The sequence below is a fragment of the Hesperophylax consimilis genome, chromosome 24 (assembly GCF_061612785.1).
Source record: "Hesperophylax consimilis isolate HC1 chromosome 24, BYU_Hcon_1.0, whole genome shotgun sequence".
Lineage (NCBI taxonomy): Eukaryota > Metazoa > Arthropoda > Insecta > Trichoptera > Limnephilidae > Hesperophylax > Hesperophylax consimilis.
The window spans coordinates 25555848-25572953 of NC_142859.1; the positions used below are offsets into that span (position 1 = coordinate 25555848).

Here is a 17106-nt window from a genome sequence, read left to right on the forward strand (position 1 = left end):
TATTTATTACAGTTTCACATAAAAAAATGAGTAAGTATTGCTAATTTATAAGAATATCATATAATGATATAATATAAGCTTCTATAGAAGATAAACATAAAAAAAAACAAAAGTAGTGAAAACTATTTTACTGGATTAACATAACTTTTTTTTTTTTACTTTTCCGACTTTATGTCCGGGTTAAATCTTCCCCACAGGAAAAACTAAACCCTTCCACACACTTTTCCACAAATGATCATCTAGTCAATCCAAATTATGCAAGAGCATTATATAAGCATAATAAATACAAAACAATACAAGAACAACACGTCAACTCACCAGAGATGAAATGGGAAAATAATTCACCGACTCCAGATATTTTCATATCAGAGGTTTCGGCTCCGTAAAACTTCTAATTGGACCTATAAAATCCTACTGATCCCTCAATAAAAATATTTTAAAAATCTTTCGTAATCCTACATGTATTTAAAATTACTGATTTTTTTATTATTATTATTATACTCTGTAAATTGATAAATTATTTAAAAAAGAAAAAAAATTATCTTAAAATTATTGGTAATGCCTTAGAAAACGGAATTGCAGGCCTTAACGAATAAATGAAAAGGTTTCCTGATAAACTTTAATAAATTATCATGATGTCGGAACATGTGTTCATGAAAACCTGAACATTTTCGCATTTCGTCATGATATTTTACCATTTACTTAGATAATATATCATGTTAGCCATACTCATTTTCTCCGTGTTGTTGATTGTTTAAAATATATTTTTTTTGTTATGAGACAATTTTGCATAAGAAATTGCGAAATGGCTGCAGGGTACTCATCATTCCTGAGGACGTGTTTCGGCTTTATAAGTTTTGTTTGGACAACATTATCAGACCGGACGAAGTTATTTTCGATGTACGCGTTTTAATGGTTGTGGAGACCTGCAAACTTCCTACACTAACTAACTTAACCATCAAGCCGTTTCCCCGCAGGGGTAGGCAGAAAGGACGGACCGCCAAACAACTCAGTTTTGGCACACACTTCATGCCTCATTCACATTCATATATCATCTCATAAATAACTCTTCTATTATTCTGACTCTTGACATGGCCCGACTCGAGTATCTGATTCACTTGATCGTGCCATGTCTTCCTCGGGCGTGACCGAATTCTGCTACCATTCGCATTTGCATCATATATCCTCCTTACACTCCTTTCTTCGCTCATTTGCTCTACATGCCCAAACCATCTAAGCGTCCCTTTCTTAATCTTACTCATTACGCTTACATCAGCCTTGCATTCTTTGCAGATCTCAACATTCCTCACACGATCACACATACGCCACAGGGATCACATTTCAACAGCATTCAATCTACTTTCATCCTTTCTTTACCAGTTCCAAGCCTCACTTCAATACATCAGGGTAGGTACCAGCACTCCATTGTGGACTGCTAACTTCGCTTCTTTAGACAATTTTTTGCTAGCGCCAACTGCGTACAGTCCTATAAATTGTTCGTTCCCAACAACTACCGCCGGGCGACACCACGACCTGCTATGTATTCCACTTGATAGAATGAACGATCTGCCCCATCATAGCATGACAAGAGGGACTAGGTCTCTTGACATTTTAAACATTGGCCTTTTTTCTTTTTTTTAAAATTTGAAACCGCAGAAGAGTTCCAACTGCTCCCAACCGCCAAAACCCAGTGAGACTATGGAATCCCAAATTATAAAGCTGAATATGGTGAGGATGGGAAGGAGATGGGGAAGAGGAAGGTGGGGAAATAACTAATCAAATCTGGTCATCAAACACGGCCAAAGCCATTTTAGGCAACGTTTTAATTATTAATGGTGGTCTTACACCAGGGCAATACTGAGTGTATCTTGAACTCTGGAAATGAGTAATTCATGAAATAACACCATTTAATTAAATTAAATTAATTGACGCGCTGACACGGGAAGACATATTGTGGAATCAGAAAACATAGCCACATACAATGATAACCTGGTGACCTTTATGATAGGGACCAGGTGACTGTGGAATAAGGTAATATGGGAGATAGCACAAAGGACCTATGGCCTAAGTGCTTACGGGAACTACGTGTAAACCGTCTCTGCTCTTTTTTCGCCGGGATTTGAACTCGCTCGATCTGGTTTTCTAGTCGAGAGCCTTACCCCACGACCATGGAGGCCGTCAAAAGGTTGAAGGTTGAAGGTTTCATGTATACTGTAATAGGATAAAACATTTTTAACAATAAAAATTTTAATATATTATATTTCTTGAAGGGGATTTCCGAATCTCGGCAAATCCCAGAGCTTTTCAGCTTTCTTACGAGTACCGCATCGAAAATATGTAACCATGTTGTTGTGTTACCAACTGTGAGAAATTATTCGTCCTTGCCAGATGAACCTAATAGAAAAAATATGAGGTACCTACTATCGAATCTTATCAAACATAAATCATATTTTCTTCAAATCCAGTTAAAATTCTGTACAATAGAAGAAGACACGATTACAATCTCCGATACTACAATAAAGTATAATCTCATTGCCGCGCGGAGCCGCTTTCACAGGCATGTGATCAGTTTGTAAACCGCAAATGCTTTTCAATAAAGCAGATCTTATCAGTGGGTGTAAGGTGGAGATCAGGTATGGAACGAGGACGGGATGGGAGATGCCGGGACTGATGACGAATTGAGAGGATACTGTGGTTGGTTCTCACGTCTCAGAAGTCAATCAAATATGTAATACCAAAGACAGGTTTACACGAGAAGAGAGGGTGGTTTAATAATAATTTAAGAAAAGGAAACAGGAGGTGGAGGGTGAAAATAATGCACACTCTTCCAGTTCATCTACAGAAGAAGAAGGTAACTATCGAACTTTTTCAACGAGTCACAAGATCAGCTCTAAGGCATATAACATTGAAAATAAGTACAGAATATCTTACATTGACTGCCGAAGAGCGCGTATGACAAAGGTTTGCAGCGTTAATAATAAAATAAAATAATAATAATTGGATGACTTGTATAGCGCCGTTTTTGTGCAAAATCACCTCAAGGGCGCTGTACAAACTTATATTTGTCTACGTTGTCTATGGTGGGACTTTTTTGCATAAAATCTGAAAGTTTTGACGTTGCGACGCAAACATTGAGTGAGGTGGGTTAGTTATAAAACATTTGTAAATGTGTCTAGGTAAATATTATAACAAAATAAAATTTCGAACTTTCGCGTACACGATTTGGGATATGTAGTTTAGTTTTTTTGCGCAGCCAACAATTTACGCGTAATTATAAAAAGGGCTAGTGATTCGCAAGAAGATTTTATTGTCGAGGACGGAGTGGTGAAAATACAATGCGAGTTGCCTGTATACTCTCAGGCTATTAATTGATAGACAAATTATTGAAAGTGGAACGGTCGCGCCGCCTCCCGCGCTTCGCGGTTTGTTCCCCTTTCCCTGATTGGCTCATCTACGAATTTGGATGTCTATTGTAAAAGCTATTTCACTCCAGGACCCCATTTCTAGTTTATCTGAGCCCATACTTATACTACCAGAGTCCTACCTATTCAAAGGTTATCGGTTTTCGGCTTTCGGTTTTCTTACATTTGTTTCGGTAATATTGATTTAGCCATATATTCATGAAACGAGAAGCATTTAATTTTAAGGTTTTTCCAAAGGTTTGTTTTCAACCATCTACATCTCGAATGTCCACTCTCTGTAGGACTTGTGTAGGATTTTCATAAACAAATTCGTTCGTATAGAGTGTAAATTTAATACTAAAGGAGAAAACGAAAACCTCTCAATCGGCATAATTTTGTCAGTTTTAATTACACACAGGAGACCACAAGGTTTTCTTTAAGGGCCTGTCATATTTGGGAACGAAGTTTGGAGAGTAATTTCAAGGAATAGAATAGAATCAATATTTTTATTAAGTGAAGCATTCAGTTATTATAAAATTATTTTTAAGTAAAGTTTAGTGTAAATCAACCTTAACCCGTCTGTTCATTGTACGGAAAAAGATTTTCTATACAGATCAGAAGATATAAGATATTAGAAGCAAGAGGCAACAGGTAACAGCGATCGGCGATCACAGATCGACCCCGGCTCTACCATCAACATCAGCACAATGGCTGTCAAACCTGCCCAGCTAATGAAGACGTAAGACGTGACGGAGCAGTTACAACTTAAATGGAAGCGCTGTTCAATAAGAAATTATTTATCGTTATGAATATAAATTATGAATTTTTGAAAATAATACTAAAAAGTGATTTTTGTGTTTTGTTTGTGGAATAATTCAGATAAGATTATTTAAAAAATCTTATCGTTTATAAATCTTAACTTCTTTTCAATATTTTATAATAAGCCATATTCTAACATTTCCGGTAATTGTTTAGTTTCAGTTGCCTCATTATTGTACCTTTTTAAAATATCTGCTCAGAAGATTCTCATTTCTGAGCACAAACTGTCTCCTGTTTTATATTATGTTTTAGTTTTAATATTCTTGTTTTGTCCTGTCCTGCTGTTATTGTTATTCTAAGTTTTGTCATGATTTTTAATTAACAGTATATTTATTGTTATAATATTAGCTCTGTATTGGGTAAGGCACACTGTAGGAATAATTTTAAGAACATGACCATTAATTACCGTTTATTTTCAATTACCGTTTTTAAGTATGTTGTAGTTAAGCGCACTTGAAGTGAAATGACACTAAACTGCGCTATATAAATGCCATTTTATTATTATTATTAAGATCTGATCTATGTGGTAATCGCACGAATGAAGAAACAACCCTGATAATGGTTGTGACAAAAGGAGTTAATCATCAAAAATACTAACTTCGTTTGTTGATATGTCTGTGATGTAACTCGGATTTATTTGATTTCAAGAATTTAGACAAGCGACAAGGTACCTAAATGTTGAATAATATTTTAACTGTCATTTTCGAAATTGGAACTGATTCGTCAAGAATTCAAACAAGTGATAAAGTACCTACATACCTATAATATAATATATTTTACAAAAAAATATTTATGTTCTAAATTTGAAATGAGCCGGGAGAAAAATTAGTAGGTGTACGGGACCAAGTTAGTGAAGCCCGCACAAATACTGCAAATTCAATAGGGCACCGGCACACATTGACACCTTGATCTGAGAGTTTTTGCAGGGGCAGTAGGAAAACATTAAATCAAACAAGTATTACTTTCCCGAGAACTCTCGGATGAGAAGTGACTGTTTGTACCAGTTACTTCTCTATTTATTGGACAAAATTATACATTAAATTTCACACATGTTCAATGAGAGTAATTAGCGATCACCCTTATCTCTTCACTGTGTTGAACAAAACAAAAACATTAGTTTTTAAATGTATGGTGGCGCCGAAAATCCATTAATATTAACTATAGCAGTCGCACATTAAGGATGTGGAATAATATTATAGTATCATATTTATTTTGACGCAGATATCTAAATGGTTTTATCAAAAATATTAAGGACATCGTAAAAACTTGAGATCTTGTTATCTCATAATGACTTTGGCTCTGCACGTCCGATATACTCCCCACGGTGCAGTCTCTGCTGCGCCCAGCTACTCCGTCGGGCGTGTTCTGTTTCATCCCAGCGTCTCGTGTTTGCAGTTGATGTCATTGCAAGGGGTTTCGGCTAGGCAGGTGTTGTCGTGCTGGTGATTGGATCGGCTGGTGTTGTTGAAGCAGGTAGTATGACGGCGATTTTAATGGCCGGTCTAACATATATTCCGGAACTTGTCTGGATACGGGCTGTCCTGACTTGTCCGTCGGCGGCGGGCACGGCCTCAAGGACGCGGCCACGCGGCCAGCTGTTCCGTGGCAGCGTGGAGTCTATAATGACCACCAGGTCATCCTTCTTAATGGGTGTGACCGGGTTGTGCCATTTTTGCCGAGCTGCCATGGTGGGAAGGTATTCTAGAAGCCACCGCCTCCAGAATATGTCTGCAAGTTGCTGGCCGATACGCCACTGGCGGCGAAGGCATATTTCCTCTTCCTTTTTGCCAAACATGGACAAGAGGGGACGCTTTCCAGCCGACCCTAGAAGAAAGTGGTTGGGGGTCAAAGGCTCTTCGTCGCGTGGGTCAACTGATATGTGAGTGAGTGGTCTGTTGTTCACTGTGAATTCAGCCTCTGCCAGGGCCGTGAGTAAGGTTTCTTCTCTAGGTGCCCGTTCCTTAAGTGTGGTGCTCAGGGCTCTTTTTACTGACCGTACAAGCCTCTCCCAAGCTCCCCCCATGTGGGGCGTCATTGGAGGTATGAAATGCCACTCAATGCCCTGGGTGGCTATGGCATCAAGCATTCTGGCATCGTGGCTCAATGATACCAGAGCGTCTCTCATCTCTGCATCGGCTCCATGAAAATTTGTTCCGTTGTCGGAGTACATGGCTGCGGGTTGTCCCCTTCGCGCAGTCATCCGCTGTATGGCCATGATGGCTGAGTCTGCGGTCAGTGAGGCGGCCAGTTCTTAGTGAATGGCGCGGGTCGAGAGACAAGTGAAGATGGCTCCATATCGTTTTTCCCGATGTCTGCCAACCGTGATCTCCATAGGCCCGAAGTAGTCGAGTCCGCAATGTGTAAATGGGCGGATGTGATGCATCAGTCGAGGTGGTGGTAGCGCCCCCATTAGTGGTGGAGAGGGTTTGCTTCTCCTTATGTGGCAGGTGGGGCAGGCGTGTGCTATCTTCCTGCTTGTAGTGCGCAGACGCAGTACAAAGAAATCGCCCCGCACCTCTGCGACCGTCTTCTCCGTGCTGGGATGGTCCGCCTTCTGGTGGTAGTGGCGAATCAGGAGCTGAGTGTACGGGTGGTCTCCATCCAGGATGACGGGAGTCCGTGCCACACACTTCGTTTTCGCTAGAGCTCGCAGCCGGGTACCCATCCGCAGGGCGCCGTCTTGTCCGAAGAAGGGGTTTAATGGGTTCAGACGACTACCAGTCGGCAGCATTTGGCCTTGCTTGAGGGTGGTCATGTCAGTATTGAAGGCGTCCTCCTGAGACCTTTTTATCCATCTGTCTTCCGCCTCCTTGATCTCCTCCGCTCGCAGTGGGCCCCCTACAGATTTGTTAACTTTCATCCGACATTGTTTCACAAAGCGGAGAACCCATGCTGTTGCACGAATCAGCCGTTGCCATGAGGAGAATCTCTCGATGGATGGTAAGGCTTCCCTTGCAGTTGATAGAAGGCCGACGTAGTGAGGCTTAACCTCTAGTGTCTGGTCGTCGGGCCTTTTGACAGGTGCACGCTCTTTTGGCCACGCACTCTCAGGTAAAATGATAAAGGCCGGGCCGGTAAACCACCTTCCTTTGGGTGATAGGTCGGGCACATCTGAGTCCCTTGTACCGATGTCAGCGGGATTGAGCTTGGTTGGCACCCATCTTCAGTCGAGTATGTTGGTTAACTCATCTATTTCGCCCAGTCTGTTTGCCACGAAGGCAGAGTACGTACGTGGGTCAGTTCGTAACCAGCACAATACGGTTGCAGAGTCTGTCCAGAAGTACGTTTGGGATATACGGGCCTGGCTTTCCTTGTGGATGGTCTGGGCTAGTCTTGCCGCGATGAGTCCGGCTTGTAACTCAAGGCGGGGAATGGAGAGGGGCTTCAGTGGCGCCACTTTGCATTTACTGGCCAGAAATGTCGCCTGTAGGGATCCATTTACTTCTTCGGTGTAATAGGCGACAGCGCAGCAGGCTTGTTCTGACGCATCGCAGAAGAGATGTAGGGTCACGCTGTTCTGCTTGAGATGGAGGCAGCGTCTCGGAACTGAAATGCTGTGTGTATTCAACAGGCTCAGCCATTCGGTCCACCTCTGTGTATGTTCAGGGGTAATGGGGTTGTCCCAGCCTATACTCGAGCGCCACACGGCCTGCAGCAGTATCTTCGACCGGATTGTAAGGCAGGAAATGAAGCCTACTGGGTCGAAGATTTTCATTACTATTGAGAGCAGCTGCCTTTTCGTGGGTCGCGTGGCCACTTCTGGGGTGATCGCCTCTTGGAATGAGTACAGGAAGTTATCAGTGGATGGGTCCCAAACTAGTCCGAGCACTCGTTCCGTCTCCGTACCTCCACCGCTGATCCGCACTGTGGAACTGGCCCGGTCTTCTGTGGGAACACCGGCTATGGCAGCTGGACTGTTAAATGCCCAGCTAGTTAGGTGGAATCCTCCTTTCGTGAGGAGGGTGCTCACACCGTGGACGAGTGAGGCAGCCTCCTGACAACTGTCTACCGCATCTAGGTAGTCATCCATGTAGAATTTAGAACGAATGGCTGCTGCGGCAATCGGGTTTTCATGTTCGTATTCCCCGGCTACCTTGTTCCGGACGAACTGGGCGCTGCTCGGTGAACAAGTGGCTCCGAACATCATAGATGACATCTGGTAAGTATCAGGTTCGTGTTGGTTCGGTAATCTCCAGAGGTAGAGTTGGGACAGCTGATCCTCCCGCCTTATCTTGATCTGCAGAAACATTTCCTTGATATCTGCGGCAATGGCGATGTTTCCCTCTCGAAAGCGCAGAATATTCCCTAAGAGGGAAGACAGCAGGTCAGGGCCGGTAAGCAGCTGGTCATTAAGGGAGGTCCCTCGGCATCGACTGGCGGCGTCAAACACTATCCTGATCTTCCCTGGCTTATTGGGGTTTGTCACCGCAAAGTGCGGCAGGTACCATTTTCTGGGTGCGGTTGTTGACGCTTCCAGTTTAGACAGCTTCCTGGCGTATCCTTTGTTGACCAGCTGGCTCATCTTGTCGCTGTAGGCTGCTGCCAGATTCTGATCTGCTGCCAGCTTCTTCTCAAGGGAATGAAGTCGTTTCAGCGCGCACTGCCGGTTGTCAGGCAATGTGGCTTCCGGATTACGCCACAGGAGGCCAGTTTCCCACCTCCCAGTGCGAAGAGGCCGGGTAGTCGTGTTCATTAGTGCGATGGCCCTTTGTTCGCTTGCCTGGGTTCTCACCGCGGCAGTTACGCCAAGAGAGTCGACGGCAAAGTTGCATTTTACCAATTCTCTTAGGCGGATATCTGCGGCTGATTCAATTTGTAGTGCCAGCGTCGTGGATTTATTGTCACTGCCAGTCCCGACACCCCCATGGGCGATCCACCCCAGTGCGGTTCGTGACACTATTCGCGTAGTGTCATGGTCTTCGCGCACTTCCCGTGAAACGATCAGATGAGCATTGTCTTGCCCTATCAAAAGTTTTGGGGTGACAAGGTTTCCCTGGGCCTGTTGTTCTGGCAGGTTGAGGTCGGAGATCGTGTTGGCGATGATGTGGTAGGTGTCACTGCTATCACATCCTCTTATGGTCAGCTTCACTCGGCGGGAGAGTGTGTCAGAGGTGCACATCCCTTTGGCGCCATGGATCCGTATGCCGCGGACTGGGCCGCTCACCCCGATCCGTGTCGCGATGTCAGCGTCGACAAGTGTCACAGTTGAGCCTTCGTCGAGGAGCGCGAACACCAAAACTTTGCTTCCTTGGGGGACGCCCAACATAACCTGCACAATTTTTAACAGCACGCTCCGGTCCGTCGTCTGGCGTCACAAGTTAACCTCACCGACAGCACCTTCCGGTACGAACTGTGGGTCATGAAGCAAACGGTGATGTGGTGATCTGCACCCTCCTATGCCGCACCATGCCTTGGTTTTACAGTCCCGTGAGTGGTGTCGATCCAGACACTTACGACACAGGTTCTTCTGTCGCACCATTGTCCACCGGAGGGCGAGACTTTTCTCCGCGAACTCGGCGCACTCGCGAGTTTTGTGGTTGCCACCGCACTGGCCGCAACTTTCACTAGACAGTTTGCGTTTACGCGTATTGTTCATTTTATTTTCGCAAGGCTCACTCCTCTTACGCGATGTAACAAATTCAGCGGGTCTAGAGTCTGGTTTAACTTCTTCACCGTTTACTACATGCACCTGCTCGGTCCGTCGCGGTCGAGGTCGCACTGGGTCGATCATCCCGCTGTTGGGTATAGCGTTAGCCATACTTTTCAGAAATGCTGCCAGCTGAGTTATTGTAGCTAGACTCGTAAGACCACGTGTCTCATACAGCCAGGTCATCCGTAGCGTAATCGGCATCTTTGTTGTGATGTCATTCAGTAGGGTGGGGTTGGTCAGGTATCCGTCAGTCCTAAGGATCCTAAGTGATGTCACCAAGTTCTGGACGGTTCCGGAGAAGTCTGCCAGGTCCTCAAGGGTTGCGTCTATTGTGAGATACGGCAGCTTTTTCACCTTTTCCAACATCAGCGTGGCTATTGCGCTGGCGCCACCGTATCGCTGCTCGAGGACAGAGAGGATCTCTGGAACTTGAGCGGGATCCATGAGGAGAGGGCCGACTGCATCCCGAGCCTTCCCTTTTAGTGCACGCTGCAGCCGGATGAGGTTTTCAGATGAAGTCATTCTGCAAGTGGTTGTGGATTGGGTGTACTGGGCTTTCCATGTGGGCCACTCGAGCGGGTCACCCAGGAAGAGGGGAAGATCCTTGGCCGTGGTCTGCCTTGCGATTAAGGCGGCCATCCGTGTATCGTCCTCTATCGTGCGAGGGCTTTCTTGGGCACGGGACGTGCGAAAACCCTCTGCTATTGCTGAGGTGATCTGGGACAGCTGATCAGCGCCTTTTTGCACCCACTCGTGAGTGTGCTGTGCTGTCTCATCGGCCGTAGGCAGTGGCGGAAACAGTGGTGAAAAATCCTGACTCGTAGGGAATTGCTGCAATCTGTTATGCGTAAATTCCACTTTTCCAGGTACTGCTGCTTGGGGCTGTCGCTCGGGGTACTGTGGTAGAGTATAATCGGCTATGGGAATGCTTGCCACGGGTGCCATTTGAGGCGGGCCGTGTTCCCGGCAGTGTACGCACCGGGCATGCATTCAAGGCTTGCCCGGGTGCTGTGATAGTGTAACCGGCTTTCGAGGCGGGCCACACTCCAGGCGCTGTTTGCACCGGGCATGCATTCGAGGCTTGCCCGGGTGCTGTGATAGCGTAGCCGGCATTCGAGGCAGGCCACGCTCCAGGCGCTGTTTGCACCGGGCATGCATTCGAGGCTTGCCCGGGTGCTGTGATAGCGTAGCCGGCATTCGAGGCGGGCCACGCTCCAGGCGCTGTTTGCACCGGGCATGCATTCGAGGCTTGCCCGGGTGCTGTGATAGCGTAGCCGGCATTCGAGGCGGGCCACGCTCCAGGCGCTGTTTGCACCGGGCATGCATTCGAGGCTTGCCCGGGTGCTGTGATAGCGTAGCCGGCATTCGAGGCGGGCCACGCTCCAGGCGCTGTTTGCACCGGGCATGCATTCGAGGCTTGCCCGGGTGCTGTGATAGCGTAGCCGGCATTCGAGGCGGGCCACGCTCCAGGCGCTGTTTGCACCGGGCATGCATTCGAGGCTTGCCCGGGTGCTGTGATAGCGTAGCCGGCATTCGAGGCGGGCCACGCTCCAGGCGCTGTTTGCACCGGGCATGCATTCGAGGCTTGCCCGGGTGCTGTGATAGCGTAGCCGGCATTCGAGGCGGGCCACGCTCCAGGCGCCACGGGGGCTTGGGTAGTTGTGAACCTGGAATCGGCAGGTTGGTGGCCTGCTTGCAGTGCGGCGGATGTCTTTGTTGCTGCTGCCAGGGCTGCAAGTAGGTTGGCGGTGTGCTTAACGTGCTGCTTCTCTCGAGTGCGCAACTCACGGCGCAACATTTGTATTGCATCCTCAGTTGACTCTGACCGTTGGTCATCATCCTCTCCGTCGGACTCCTGGGGGGCCGGGGAACTGTGGGTCAGGATGGGACCCCAAGCTGTGGTTGATTGTTCAATGGAGTCCGAGGCAAGCATAGCTTGATCAGCTTGCTGGGGTGCATCTTGGCTAATGGGAACATCAGTCGGAGAGTTGGAAGTAGGGTCCGGGGCTCGGCGAGACATACGTTTGTCTCGGTCTGCGGGAACGCTGGTTGCTGATCGCGACGCCCCGGATGACGTAGAGATTTTATGGCCACTGCAAAGCGAAGGCATCTTTACTGAAGCACGATTAAAGGCGTAATGCGTAGATCCGGCTCGAAGGACCAATTTGTACGGGACCAAGTTAGTGAAGCCCGCACAAATACTGCAAATTCAATAGGGCACCGGCACACATTGACACCTTGATCTGAGAGTTTTTGCAGGGGCAGTAGGAAAACATTAAATCAAACAAGTATTACTTTCCCGAGAACTCTCGGATGAGAAGTGACTGTTTGTACCAGTTACTTCTCTATTTATTGGACAAAATTATACATTAAATTTCACACATGTTCAATGAGAGTAATTAGCGATCACCCTTATCTCTTCACTGTGTTGAACAAAACAAAAACATTAGTTTTTAAATGTATGGTGGCGCCGAAAATCCATTAATATTAACTATAGCAGTCGCACATTAAGGATGTGGAATAATATTATAGTATCATATTTATTTTGACGCAGATATCTAAATGGTTTTATCAAAAATATTAAGGACATCGTAAAAACTTGAGATCTTGTTATCTCATAATGACTTTGGCTCTGCACGTCCGATATAGTAGGTATTGCTGAATTATTCAAATTCTGTTAAGAACGTGGCAGCATGCCCTTTCCTAATTAAATGCTAATACTTTCCGAATATATCGGAACACGTGTTCATTCACCTGCATTTTTCTTGTTAATATATAATAGAGATGTGCCGATTATGACTTTCGCCGAATAGCCGACTAGCCGATTAGTCGGTTGTAATAAGACCGACTAGTCGGCCGACTAGTCGGCTAAGCCGATTACGGTTTCGGGGATAGTTCTAGGTACCCTGAAATGTCGCGCATGGCCAAAGTGTACCTCTGCTGTCCCGCAAGTTCTGTTTACAGTGAGAAGCTGTTCTCAGAGGCCGGAAACATATATGAAACAAAAAGAAATCGATTGCCACCAGAAAGGGCAGAAGCTTTAGTCTTCTTACATCATAATTTACCCTTAATTAAAAAAATATAAGTATGTTATAAAAAATATAAGGAGATTATGATATTTTTGGTTGTAACAATTGTGACTTTAATTTGATTAGATTATGTAGGTAGGTATGGTTATAAGAAATATGTTTTTTTCATTTTTTTTTTGTTTTTATCAAACAGTTCATGTTTAGAATTTTTATATATATATATATAATATATACATATATTACTGTGCATCTTGTACATACAATCTTGCTTTAATACATATAACTGAGTTTGTTAATTTAAAAAATCTACTTTTTATTTTAATAATAAGAAATACTTATAAATGTTCATTGAAGATAAGAAGATATTATGTTGTTTTTTATGTTAATTAGGATAGATACTAATTTTGTTCAATAAATATCATAATTATGTTTTCTTTACAAGCAAGTAATTTTAAAAACTGATTACCAAAGGAAAGATTGCTTTACATTTTTTAATGTATAAGACTGATTATAAAAAAAAATATATATAATCAAGGTTTTTATTTCATGTAGTTCCCCCGCATTCATATTATTGAGAAATACATACAACGTAAGAAGCCGGATAGTCGGCGCTCTTTGCCGATTAGTCGCCGACTAATCGACGACTACAATAGTGGCCGGATAGTCGGCTTTACCGACTAGTCGCCGACTAGTCGGAACATCTCTAATATATAATGATGAAATGCGAAATATAATGATTTTAGAAAAAAGTTTTTCGACGTCTCGTTAATACATTCCTTTTTCACAAAAATTTTAACATGAAACCTATCAATTCATTCGTCAAGGGCCTGCAGTCGAGTTTTTAACAGGATTATGAATAATTTGAAGAGATTTTTAATAAATTATCAATATTTTATATCAATTAGTTTTCTCCTAGTGATTTTTTTGTTGTTTACTTTTACTGTGGTTAATTTTAGATTTTGTCAGATTACGTAAGTTTTCAAGGGTCTGCGCTTTTTATGCAATTATCAATCCTACAATTATAATGTCCCGGAGTTTTTCACGCTTTGCGTTTGTAATATTTATTAATCATAAATAACATGCTGGATGGTATTTCAGTCACTTAACGGAATGGCTCCGGCTTACTTATCAGAATTGTGTATTCCAGAAGATTCCAATTCCCGACAGTCAACCCTTAGGTAAGCAACGTCATCAGCTATCGGAAGGTTGAAGGAACCAAAGCGCACACCAGATACTAAGTTCGGTGAGCGTGCTTTCGCCGTGTCAGGACCTAAAGCCTGGAATGGACTGCCACATGATTTGAGAATGATCGCAGACTCGACAGAATTTAGGTCTAAACTTAAAACGCACCTTTTCAGACAGTCGTATCCATAATTTCAGAAACCTCCACTTTCACAGTCGACGGCAATTTAAATTAACAACATGTAAAAAAATACTAAAAATAAAATAATAATTAAAAATAAATAAATAAAAATGATAACAACTAACAATTTGTAGGCTTTTTAAGACAGTTAAAATACAGTTAAATTAAAATAAAAACTATAGCAATGACTTAAGGTCATGCGATGACCAGTGTTTTTTGATATAGTGTCCTCTGCGTGCAGTTTTATCTTTTATAAGCATAAATTTTTTAATATAAGTGTGTTTGTCGGAAGTCACTTGCCAGGTAAGTATGTTTTGGTATCTTTTCTAAATAATAAATGTAGATCCTAGGAAATAATTGTACAGCGCCCTTGAGGTGATTTTTCACAAAAACGGCGCTCTACAAATTATCCAATTATTATTATTATTATTAACAACCCAATCCGAGGAGGCTATAAAATAAGACGATTTAAAAATCACTTTCATACGTAGTTACCTACGTACTTGTAACTTGCGGCTTGTTCTCAGAACGATATCAGATTATCTATGACAGGAGACTTTTGTTTGCGCGTGATCAAAGTCTCGCCGCGGCCGATTCGATTCTCCGGGAGCGGTCACCCATCCAAGGAGACACAATACCGAATCTACAATGCCCGCCGCTGGCCACTGGATGCAGTACTCGTGTCCGCGAACAATACATGTCAAGGCCTTTATTTAATATCTCAATTATTTTCGGTCTCCTCGGACCTTGGCGGCAGATTACATTTTCAATTTTGAACTTCGTATTTGAGATTTGAACTCACTCCACTATTTAACTAACTGACACAGCTTAACAAACTTCGAAACTCACTATCTACAATACACCGAATAGCTTAGTTTTAGAAGTGTGATCTACGATTTTTTTAAATAAATAAAACTGATGTTGTCAATTTACATAGGCCCCACTACTTAGGCCCCAGAAAACAAATGACATTTATTATATGTACATACGGAGAGAAATTGATTTTTACTCTCATGATAAATTAACAGGCCTTATTGATAATTTATTTTATTATGTATTATTTCATTAGATTTAATACAGTAAGTTATCAAAAATTATACACAAAATTTTAAATTGCAGTAAACTGATAAATTGTATTAATTAATTATAAAATAATATTCATAAAACATGTAACATTTAATACTATTGAAACTAGAACAACGCTATAATAAGACAAATCAATCAAACCATATACATGATGTCAGGTTGTAATATACACTAACTTTGGGGGGTTATTCTGAATGATTTTAGAAGTAGAAAATAAAAATTACTTTTTTCGATATTCCAACGTTTGAAGGTAGTTTTTAGGTAAAGAGTTGAATAATTTGTATGGGTTGTAGTACACGTCCCGAAGTTAGCGCAATTTACCCCCGGATACCCTGCATTTCACGATGATACAAACAATTTTCATTGGAATTAAAAAATATTCGGATTTTCAAGAACACAATATGTCCCGACATCGTGAATATATTCTTACGCGGAGAAAACTTACTGATAAAAAAAATAAAATTTACTAAGAATCTCTTCAAATTATTCGTAATCCTGTTAAAAACAGGACTGCAGGCCCTTAATCAACGAATCGATAGGTTTCTTGTAACATTTAGTAAACAAAGGAAAGTATTATCGTGATGTCGGAACAAGTGTTCATAAAAAACATTATATTTTCGTATTACGTCATTAACATATTCACAGGGAAAATGCAGGTGCATGAAAACTTGTTCCGATATATTCGGAAAGTACTAACATTTTACTAGGAAACGACCTTCTATCTCGTCAACAAGATTTTAAGAAACCAGCAATAATATTTTTTTTCGGTTTTATTTACTAAATCAGGGAACCTCTTTATTCATGAGTAAGGCCTGCAATCCCGCTTTTAACCGGAATTACCAATAATTTGATGAAATTCTTAATAAATTAGCAATTATCATTTTTCTCCTTGTTAGCTTGTCAATTTCTCCGTGTTAGCTTGTCAATTTCTCCGTGTTAGCTTGTCAATTTCTCCGTGTTAGCTTGTCAATTTGACTGTCTTAAAACTGAAAAGTCTTATTTAGACCGTCACAGATTTGATCCATCTTTGTAATAAATAAATAAGTAGAAATAAATATATTATTTACTAATTTGATACTTATTATTTATTATCTGTGAAACCGAATTTGAGCAGCAAGCCGGCAGTCATGGAATTCGTTAGGTTAGGCATTTTTCTAACTTTTAAACGGCACTACTGGATAAAACTGGAGAGTCACAGAGATTTCTTCTTCCGAATTAGATAAAATCCTAATTGCACCCCTACTAAAGGCACTCAGGGGTCCTAATGCATGGTTTGGGTCCACAATAAGGGCCGACAAACGCAAATTACAGGGGTCGCCAATTGGAGCACTCAAAACATAAGTAAACCAATAAAGAGGAGACCAATAATGACTAGGCAGAATTCGTCAACATCTTTTTTTTAAGTGACGGCGAAGTTCTTTTGTTTCAAATGCTTTTGTTCCTGTTTTTAAAACTATTTTGACAGCGGTGAATTTGAGAGGAGGGTTTTCTTTTTGTATTTGAAATTAATTTAAAAGCAAATTTGGGGGATAATTCATATACATACCAACCTAATCACAGAGATAGACGAAGATTCTTGAATATTGGCCAATTTTAGAGCCATTTTAAATAATGTGCTGAAAATTATTTACCGGAGAGTTTTTTGTTCTTGTTTTTATGTAAAAAAATATACATCATGCTCAGAGCTGCACAATCCACAGAGATTATCCAAACCAGGAGTAGTAATAGAATCCAATAAATTTGCCATTTGAGAATACC

The 17106-nt window shown here is 42.5% G+C and overlaps 2 protein-coding genes across 2 annotated transcripts; both read right to left on the reverse strand.

Moving 5' to 3' along the window:
* Window positions 1-5640: 5640 nt before the first annotated feature.
* On the reverse strand, window positions 5641-6435 carry LOC149412125 (uncharacterized). Its single transcript, XM_089646309.1, has one exon. It carries the CDS (start codon window positions 6433-6435, stop codon window positions 5641-5643), a length of 795 nt encoding a protein of 264 aa, XP_089502435.1.
* Window positions 6436-6471: 36 nt separating this feature from the next.
* On the reverse strand, window positions 6472-11980 carry LOC149412126 (uncharacterized). The gene is made up of 4 exons (XM_089646310.1): window positions 11538-11980; window positions 9675-10708; window positions 7505-9467; window positions 6472-7381 (listed from the first exon to the last, which is right to left on the reverse strand). The coding sequence occupies exons 1-4, from the start codon at window positions 11978-11980 to the stop codon at window positions 6472-6474; spliced, it is 4350 nt and encodes a 1449-aa protein (XP_089502436.1).
* Window positions 11981-17106: the final 5126 nt, after the last annotated feature.

Coding starts and splice junctions, on each gene's coding strand:
- LOC149412126 (XM_089646310.1), bottom strand. CDS start 11,980: ATGCCTTCGCTTTGCAGTGGCCATAAAATCTCTACGTCATCCGGGGCG. Junction 10,709..11,537: donor CACCAACCTGCCGATTCCAG/GTTCACAACTAC, acceptor TACGCATAACAG/ATTGCAGCAATTCCCTACGA. Junction 7,382..7,504: donor CAGGCCCGTATATCCCAAAC/GTACTTCTGGAC, acceptor ACTCGACTGAAG/ATGGGTGCCAACCAAGCTCA.
- LOC149412125 (XM_089646309.1), bottom strand. CDS start 6,435: ATGGCCATACAGCGGATGACTGCGCGAAGGGGACAACCCGCAGCCATG.